The sequence below is a fragment of the Hypanus sabinus genome, unplaced genomic scaffold (genome assembly GCF_030144855.1).
Source record: "Hypanus sabinus isolate sHypSab1 unplaced genomic scaffold, sHypSab1.hap1 scaffold_305, whole genome shotgun sequence".
Classification (NCBI taxonomy): domain Eukaryota; kingdom Metazoa; phylum Chordata; class Chondrichthyes; order Myliobatiformes; family Dasyatidae; genus Hypanus; species Hypanus sabinus.
In genome coordinates, this window is record NW_026781207.1 from 1 (window position 1) to 8,952 (window position 8,952).

Below are 8,952 nucleotides of genomic sequence, written 5' to 3' on the forward strand. Positions count from 1 at the left end.
GTTTCCGATATGGGATGGAGGAATGGCAGATGGTGTTTAACCCGGCGAAACGTAAAATTTTGACCCTGGTAGGCGAAATGCTCAGAGATAGCAGAAGATCATAAGAGTTCCAGACGGTATCATTCCCAAATGTGAAATGTCTAACACCAGAGGGAATGCATCCCGGACAGCATTGTCGGCCGAAGGGCCTGTTCCTCTGCTGTACTGGCTGGTCTACGATGCAGGATGTTCGAATCACACAAAACATTGTCAAATGTCCAGGTTCTCACAGGTCATTGCCGCAGACAGCAGAGTTCCCTGTGCGGATACGTGGGTAACACCACCAGTCATGACGTCCACCGGCCTCTGTGTTCTGTGGACAAGCCAGTAGGGAAACTCAATTCCCAATTCACTGTGAATCCCGGTCATCGCAATCTTGTGAATGGATCTCCCATGAGAGAGACTTTGTCAAAGGCCCGTCTACATTCAACTCTTTATCTCTCCATTGAACCGCGTGATCAACCCGAGATCCTTTTCCGTGTCGACAGTTATGGGTTCTGCCGTTAACTGCCTCCTGTTCAGTGACATTTAACTCCCCAAAGGAAAATACCTCACAGTTACCTGAGCTAAACTCCCTTTGCCATTTTCCACCCAGATCTACTACTGATCCATACCCCACCGAAACTATTGGGGATCTTCCTCACTGTCCACAACACCACCAGTCTTTGTGTCGTCTGAGATTTTACAACCATCCATCTCTATTTTCATCCAGATCAAAAACACCGGATGGTCCGGTTGTATATGAATACCATTTTGCACCATCGTTCTTCTTCTTTTCTTATATTTTTTAAATATATTTTATTTAGTTTTTCATTGAAAAACAGTTCGGAGTAGGGTCTTCCGAACATTCAGGCCGCGCTGCACAACAATTCTCCGATTTATTCCTTTCCTAATGACTGTTAAAATTACAATAACCAATAAACCGACCAACCGGTATGTCTTTGTACAGTGGGGGGAAACCAGAGCGCCCGGAGGAAATCCACACGCTCGTGGGGGGAAATTGGAAACTCCTTGCTGGAAGCGACGGGAATAGAACCCGGGTCGCTGGTTCTGTAAAGCGCTGCGCTAACCATCACATGCCCGTGCCGCCCTTCTCCTTGACAGCAATCACTAAACATACAAAACGCAATGGAGTCCCCGAAAATCCCCACAACATGTTAATCCCCACAAGACGGTCATTGATCTTATGTGTGAAAAAGGAAAAAGGCGGGCGAACAATAATACAGCTACGGTAAATAATAAACTTGTGACACTCTCTCTTTCCACTCTTTCACGCACCTCTCTCTCGCTTCATTGTCCGTTCCCCCTCTTTCCCACATTTTCTCTCCCTCACTCTCTCTCTCTTTCCCAATCTTTCCCTGTCTCTCTCACACATCCCACTCCCCATTCACACAGAACATCGCTTCCTCTTCTCACGCGGCCATTTCCTCTCCCCTTTCTCTTCTCGTTTTCTCTCCCCCATTCTCTCACATTTTCCCGCCCATCGCCGGCCTCTCACCATCCCTGAATTCTCCTTCTGTTTCTCTGAATGGCGTCTCCACAGGTCCGCATAAACAGGAGCCGAATGAGAACATTGGAAATAGACCAGACCGTAAGATCTGCCTGCACAGCCTAGTGACGTCCGTCCTCTTCGTGGCCGTGGTCGGGCTGTCGATCGATGGTGAGTCGAACGGACTCCGGTTGGAGTCAGACCGTAAAATAACAAAGTGGAATAAAACATGAGTGTAAAACCTCACAGTGACCCGGACTCGCCGCTGAACGTGTACCTCACCATGACACTGACACATACCGTTCCGTGACACCATGACACTGTCACACCCCTCACCGCGGAACTGACACTACCCTTCCTGTACAGGGACATAACTCCCACCATGACACAGTTACGTCCACACCGTGACACCGAGAAAAGCAAGTCTGAATCCGGACGGCCAATTCCCCGTGCATACCTGGATAACCCTCCCCTGAGGGACCCAGTCAAAAGCCCCCGGCTCCAACTTAATCGATCACATTCGGGAGAGGTGACAAAATCTCTGGAATCAGAGAGACGCTTATCAGCCCTGGCAAGAGAAAGGATTTGGACTCTCAGCAATGAGGCTCAATGTAACTGGGAATGAGAGAGGGAGGGATGATCGTCGTGGAAGGAGAGGCCGCGGCTGGTGGGTGGAAGGGAGTCCCAGTGGGGGACACAGCTGAATTCACCCACACACTGAAAGAGAACATGGAAAATAGTTCGAACCATGGGATCTGACTACTCCGCCTCTTTACGTCCGCCCTTATCGTGATTGTTTCCGGTCTCTCGACCAATGGTGAGCCGAATGGGATCCAAATGTAAATAATTTGTTATTGTAAAACACGACAGAGACACCGAGACGCCCTTCACCGTGACACTGAGGCATCACTCACTGTGACACCAACACGCTCCTCAACCCTACCCGTCCAGCTCCGCACCGTGACAAAGACTCACATATCACTGTAACACCCCTCAACATAACACCGATGCACAACTTACGTTGTACACCCCGTGACATTGATCCACGCCTCAGCGTGAAACTGTCACACCCACCGTAGCCATGACATGTCTCTCACCGTGACTCAGACACACCTCTCTCTGTGAGACCAGCGCATCACAAACCATGACACAGTTACTCTACACACCGGGACACCCACACGCCCCTCACTCTGAGATTTCCCTCGCAGTGACATCGAGAAACACTTCATTATGAACCGCCTCAACTGTCGACAGTGCACCTAAACTCCTATCACAGTGACACCGACTCCTTCCTCAGAGCAACTCGAACATGCCCCGCACGATACTAACGCAGACCCCCCTTGTACCATCAACAAACCCTTCAGCGGGACATTGATATACCACTCAGCGTGACACAGACACCCCTCTCAATGTGGCGCTGAAGCCACTCACTGTGTCACCAGCACATTCTTCACTGTGACACCCTTCACCGTGACACTGACACAACACTCTCTGTGACCCGTTCGGTAGAGTGACGCTGACTCGCGTGTCACTGTAAATGCTAATCATCCTTCACCATCTCTCTCAGTGTCACAGATTCGTCAGTCTCAGATCACATCCAGCCGAAACTTACAGCTCCTTCGGGAAGAGTATCGCGAGATGAACAGGACCCAGCGCCAATGTCGACTACAAGTCCATGAGTTAAACTCAACCCTTGAATCCACAATATCCGAGAATTCCCTCCTGAATCTGACCCAGAGAACCTGTCTCAACTATCTTTCTGCGCTCAACTCTAATCTGTCCGTTCTTAACCGAAGAAACACTGAACTTCGTAACCAGGTTATTCAGGTGAAAAGGAAGTACAGATCTGCCAACGAAAACAAGGCGCAAATTTGTCAATTGTTGACCGGCACAAGAGGTGAGGCATCATCCCACTCTTTCTCCAGTTCCTCATCACAGGGCAGGCATGGAGAGAGGAAGCGTCTCTCTGTGCTTAACATCGGGACTGTGTGAAGAGATGGTATGGAGGGTGATTCACTCTGTGTTTGACCCGGTGAGTGTGTGATAAGACGGTGTGGAAGGAGTTGGATAAAAAAAATGGCTTAAAGGAAGAAAGCAGAGTGTAGTTGTGGAAGGAAAGTATTCTGCCTGGAGGTCAGTGACTCGTGGAGTCCTGGACCCCTGCTATTTGTGATTTTTATAACTGACTTGGATGTAGAGGTGGAAGGATGGGTAAGTAAGTTTGTGCATGACACAAAGGATGGAAAAGTTGTGGATGGAGCTATATGTGGTCGAAGGATACAAGAGTATATATACAGGCTGCAGAGTTGGGCAGAAAAATGGCAGAGGGAGTTCATTCCGGACAAGTGTGAGGTGATGCATTTTGGAAGGACAAACCAGAAGACTGAGAACAGGATTAATGGTCAGTTACTTAAAAGTGCGGATGAACAAAGGGACCTGGGGTTTAAATCCATACATCCATCAAGGTCGCTGCACAGGTTGATAGAGTAGTTAAGAAGACCTATGGAATGCTAGGCTTCATTAACAAAGGATTGAGTTCAAGAGTAGAGAGGTCATGTTTCAACTCTACAAATCTCTGGTGAGACCGCACCTAGAGTATTGTGTTCACTTCTCGTCACCTCATTATAGGAATGATGTGGACGCTATGGAGAGGGTGCAAAGGAGATTTACCAGGATGTTGCCTGGATTGGAGAATAATTCATATGAAGCAAGGTTAGCACAGCTGGGACTTTTCTCTTTGGAGCGTAGAATAATAAGCGGGGACTTGATAGAGGTCTAGAAGATTCTGAGAGGCATAGATAGGTTGAATAGTCAATACCTGTTTCCCAGCACACCAACAGCAAATACCAGAAGGCATATGTACAAAATTAAGGGAGGGAAGTTTAGGGGAGACATCAGGGGTAAGTCTTTTACACAGAGGGTTGTGAGTGCCTGCAATGACTTGTCAGGAATGGTGGTGGAGGCTAAAACATTAGAGGTATTTAAGACCCTCTTGGAGAGGCACATGGATGAATGAAAAATATAGGGTTATGGAGTAGTGCGGGTTTAGTATTTTTTAAGGACTATATGGGTCAGCACAACGTGGAGGGCTGAAAGGCCTCTACTGCGCTGTAATGTTCTATAGTTCTATGGTTCTATGGAGTAACACAGATAAACTGACCCCGGAGGAGTGTGACTGGACGTCGTGCAGGAAATTTCACTACACGTCTGAACGCTGGAATGTGTGATGAGGCCATGACGAAAGAGATTCACTCTGTGTCTGATCCAGGCAGTGCGTGACGAGGCTTTGCAGAGGTAGAAAAACGATGTGTCTCACTCCGGGTGTGTGTGATCGGAAGATGTTTACTGACCCCTGTGATGTCACCGGGTAGAAGGAGCATCATACTATGGTTGACCACGGGAGTGTGCGGCGGGATGAAGCAGAGAGTGTTTCATTTCCTATCTGACCACGGGAGGTAGTATTAGGGTAGTGTGGAGGAAGAAATGACCGAATGATGGGACACAAGGAGTGTGCGATAGTGCTGATTAGCGTTAGGGTCGTGTGTGCTGGGACACTGGGGAAGGAACCTCACTCTATGTCTGACAACGGAAGCGTATGTTGGGAACGTGAGACATGAGCTTCCTTCTTCGCCTGTCCCCAAGAGTGTGTGACGGGACATTGTGTGCGGAACCCAAACTTCTCTCTGACTGGTCAGGAAGTGTGTGATTGAATTGTCTGCAGGGACTTTCACTCGACAACTAATGGGACGATCCCGAGGTAGTTTCATTTCATGTCTGCTCTCGGGAATGTGTGGCGGGAGACTCACTCTGTGTCTGATCCCGCGAGAGTGTGATGAGACGGTGCGGACGGTGCACAATGTTTTTGACCCTCCGCGTGTGTCATAGGAGAGTGAGAAAGAGCTTCACTCCATTGCTTTCTCCGGGTGCCAGTAATCGGACGGTGCTGAAAGAGCTAAACTGCTAAACTGTGTCTAACCCCTGGATTGTGCGATTGGACACTGTGACATTCGCTTAACTCTGTGTCTCACTCTGGGAATGTGTGATGGAACGGTGTGGAGGGAGCTTCACTCTGTGTCTACCCGCAGGAGCGCGTAGTTTGACAGTGGACAGCGTGCAGTCTGAACCTATGTGTGTGTAAAGTGACTGTGCGGAGAGAGAGAGAGAGAGAGAGAGAGAGAGAGCGAGAGAGAGAGAGAGTGAGAGCTTCACTCTCTGTGTCTGACGGTGCGGAGGGAGGTAGGGAGGTTCAGTCTATGTCTGGCCGGAGGTGTGCGTGATCGGACGGTGTGAAAGCAGCGACACCTGCTGTCTGAATCCGGGATTGGACGTTGTTGAGGGTGTTTGACATTTTCTGATCCCAGTCGGTGCAATGGAAGTTATGGAGGGAGATTCACTGTTTTTTGTTCATTATTTGTAGTGCATCCGTGTCCTCAGAACTGGATCAATAACGGAAGTCGGTGTTATTTCATATCCTCCATGGAGAAAACTTATGATGGAGCGAGGGAACATTGTTCAAACTTTAATGCAAGGCTCCTCGAAATAAATTCAAAAAAGGAAGAGGTAAGTGATTCCCGAGGTCTACTATAGATCGAAATATTCGACACCGTCCCATCACACACTCCCGGGGATAGACACAGAATGAAACTCCCACTAGAAGCACAATCTGAACCCGGTTTATTATCACTGGAATGTGACGTGAAATTTCTTAACTTGAGCATCAGCAATTCAATGCAATACATAACAGAGAGACAGAAAATAATAATAAATAAAATAAAGCATAATAAAAGTAAACAAGTAAATCAAACACAGATATTGAATTGATTATTTAAAGTGTAAAATAAAACAGAAATGGCGTACATTATAAAAAGTGAAGTAGTGTCCAAAGCTTCAGAGTCCATTCAGGAATCGGATGGCAGAGGGGAAGAAGCTGTTCCTGAATCACTGAATGTAGCTCCTCCATACCGGAGAGTGATGCAGCCTGTGAGGATGCTCTCAACGGTACAACTATAGAAGTATTTTTTTTCGTGTAACCGAATGAAGTCCCACCACGCCGTCCCGTCACACATTCCATCGATCAGACACTTGGTGATGCCACCTCTGTGCCATCTCGTCACATTTTCCCGTGGTCAGGTATGGAGGGAGGATAAATGTGACTCTCAGGTTCGACCAGCATGCGTTAGTCTGGGGGTCGGTGGTGGGGGGTGGGGTCGTTACTGAGAAATCTCGCTTGTGTGATGTGTTGCCCAGTTACAAATGAATCCCACGAAACAACCAACAGTTCACCATTTGCAATTAAACGACTGGGCTTTATGATTCTTCATTTGAGTAGCGGGTTAGTACAGAAAACAAAGAGAAAAAGGGCCCATTTTAAGGAAACAGTCTAATGCGCTCCTTGGAGCTCACTGTTTTCCCGTCCGTCCGTTCTCCATCGATTTCCCCCGGGCGTGATCCACTCCCGACCCCATTCCAAGTCCGCTCAGGCCTGCAGTCTACGATTACCCCGCTCTGGCATCTTCTCTCCCCATCTTCAGCCGAACAAAAACACGCGAGTCCCTCGCTCTCGGGCTCTCAGGAAAGAAAACCCCTCCCATCAGGGGACGCCACCCATTCCAAAGCCCCCGTTAACTCTCGTCATAGCACAAACCCACTGCTGCTACAGAGAAACCATTACATTAGCAGTGAAACATTTCCCAGTGAGTTGCATGCACATTAATCAAAGGAATTTAATTTCACAGGATTTTGTTTCCACATCCATCGGCTATGTATACAGAACTTACTGGATTGGAAAATGCAGAGACGGGTGAGGTTTGGACTGTTACAGGTCGGTGGTGTGCGAGTGACTCGAGGCCGTGTGGAGAGAATGGGACAGTGGGATTAGTTTGGAGTCTGACACGAGGCCGTTTGGACAGAATGGGAGAGTGGGATTAGTTTGTTGACTGACCCACGGTTTTCGGGAGAGAGTGGCGCAGTGGAATTGATTTGGGAACTGACTCGTGTTTGTAAGGGAGAGAGGTGTAGTGGAATTTTTCCGGGGCTGGGAGGCGAGCGCAGATTAGTGGACTATTTTTTTCGACTATTTCCGGTTGCCTGCTGTACCTGTTTTATCTCTGTTGAAATTGTCTAACCCTTTTTCATAGGAATGTGGACTCTAATGTTCTCGACAAGTCCTTTGGATGGTCCAGCTGCAGTAAATGCAACGCGTACCGGGGCTACAATAATTGCAAAAGTAATTACAGATTCATCTGCGAGAAGTCGGATATTCCTGCAGAGATCAGAGGTCTCTGTCAACACCCCGTGGAGAAGACTTAAATCAAATGAATGCACCCCACCTCTCCCCATTCAATCTAACCCACTCTCAAACCCCCATCCTTTTACTCCTTACCACCCTCTCTTCCCCTCCTTCCTACCCCAGTCTCCTCCTCTAATCGCATCCCCATTCTTCCCCACTACTCACCCTCTCCCCATCTAGACCACTCTTCACCCTTCCCGCCCCGCTCTCCGCTCCCCCCATTTACTCCCCCTTTCTACTCCTCTCTTTGTCCTTCTCCTCAACTCATTCCGCTTCTGCTCTGGCTCTGTCTCCCTCGGACCCCACTCTCTGCCTCTCCGCTCTCCGTTCTCTCCACACACTCTCACCTCAATTCTGTGCACTCAGTCTCTCAATTCCCCAACCCAGGTGGAAAAGACTGTGCACATTCACCCTATCTGTACCCCTCCTGGATTCATAACCACAATCCAGGGAATATAGACTCATCCGTCCTTCTTGCCTTCTCTCCGTATCTTCGACTCTCGAGACCCGGCAACATCCTCGTAAATCTCCCCCCGCACTCTCTCCAGCTCAGTGGCATCTTTCCTACAGGAGGGGGACCAGAACTGTACACCGCCCTCCAAGCGCCGCCTCACCGAAGCATTGAACAACTTCAACGTGACCCCGGGACGATGCAAAGATGTAAAATTAACGTAAATTGGGAGAATTAATAAATACTGCAATGAAGGTAAATACCGAGGGAGTGTTTAAGTGTTCAGGGAGCGTTCGCAATCTGATGGAGGAGTGGAGGCAACTGCTTGTAAATTGTTGTGTTTTCAGGCTCCTGTACCCTCTCCCCGATGGCACCTATGAGCAGAGGGCATTTCCCGGCGGGAGGGCGTCCTTGCTGGTGGATACGGTCTTCCCGACGTATTCACTTTTGACCATGTCCGCGATGGAGGGGAGGGTTGTTGACGGGCAATAATTGGCACTCTGAGCCTCAAAGGGAAGGTGACAGCTAACCACACTCCGGTGAATGGGAATGCTGAAATGGGACGCCTGCCGCTGTTCAGTCGGGAACGTGACACCTTCTTCGTGTTTGAGTGAATGTGTAATTTCCACGCTGATGGATTCCACATTCTGCTCCATAGATCCCATATCGTCCCCCACTATCGCC

General features: G+C 48.8%; 1 protein-coding gene across 1 annotated transcript; it reads left to right on the plus strand.

Moving 5' to 3' along the window:
* Positions 1–1,582: 1,582 nt before the first annotated feature.
* LOC132388365 (natural killer cells antigen CD94-like) lies at positions 1,583–8,511 on the plus strand (the record flags this gene model as incomplete). The annotated part of the gene is made up of 5 exons (XM_059960702.1): positions 1,583–1,699; positions 3,096–3,425; positions 5,946–6,088; positions 7,264–7,328; positions 7,666–8,511. Coding segments are annotated over 5 exons (827 nt in total), but the record flags the coding sequence as incomplete, so codon positions are not given.
* Between the last annotated feature and the right edge of the window lie 441 nt (positions 8,512–8,952).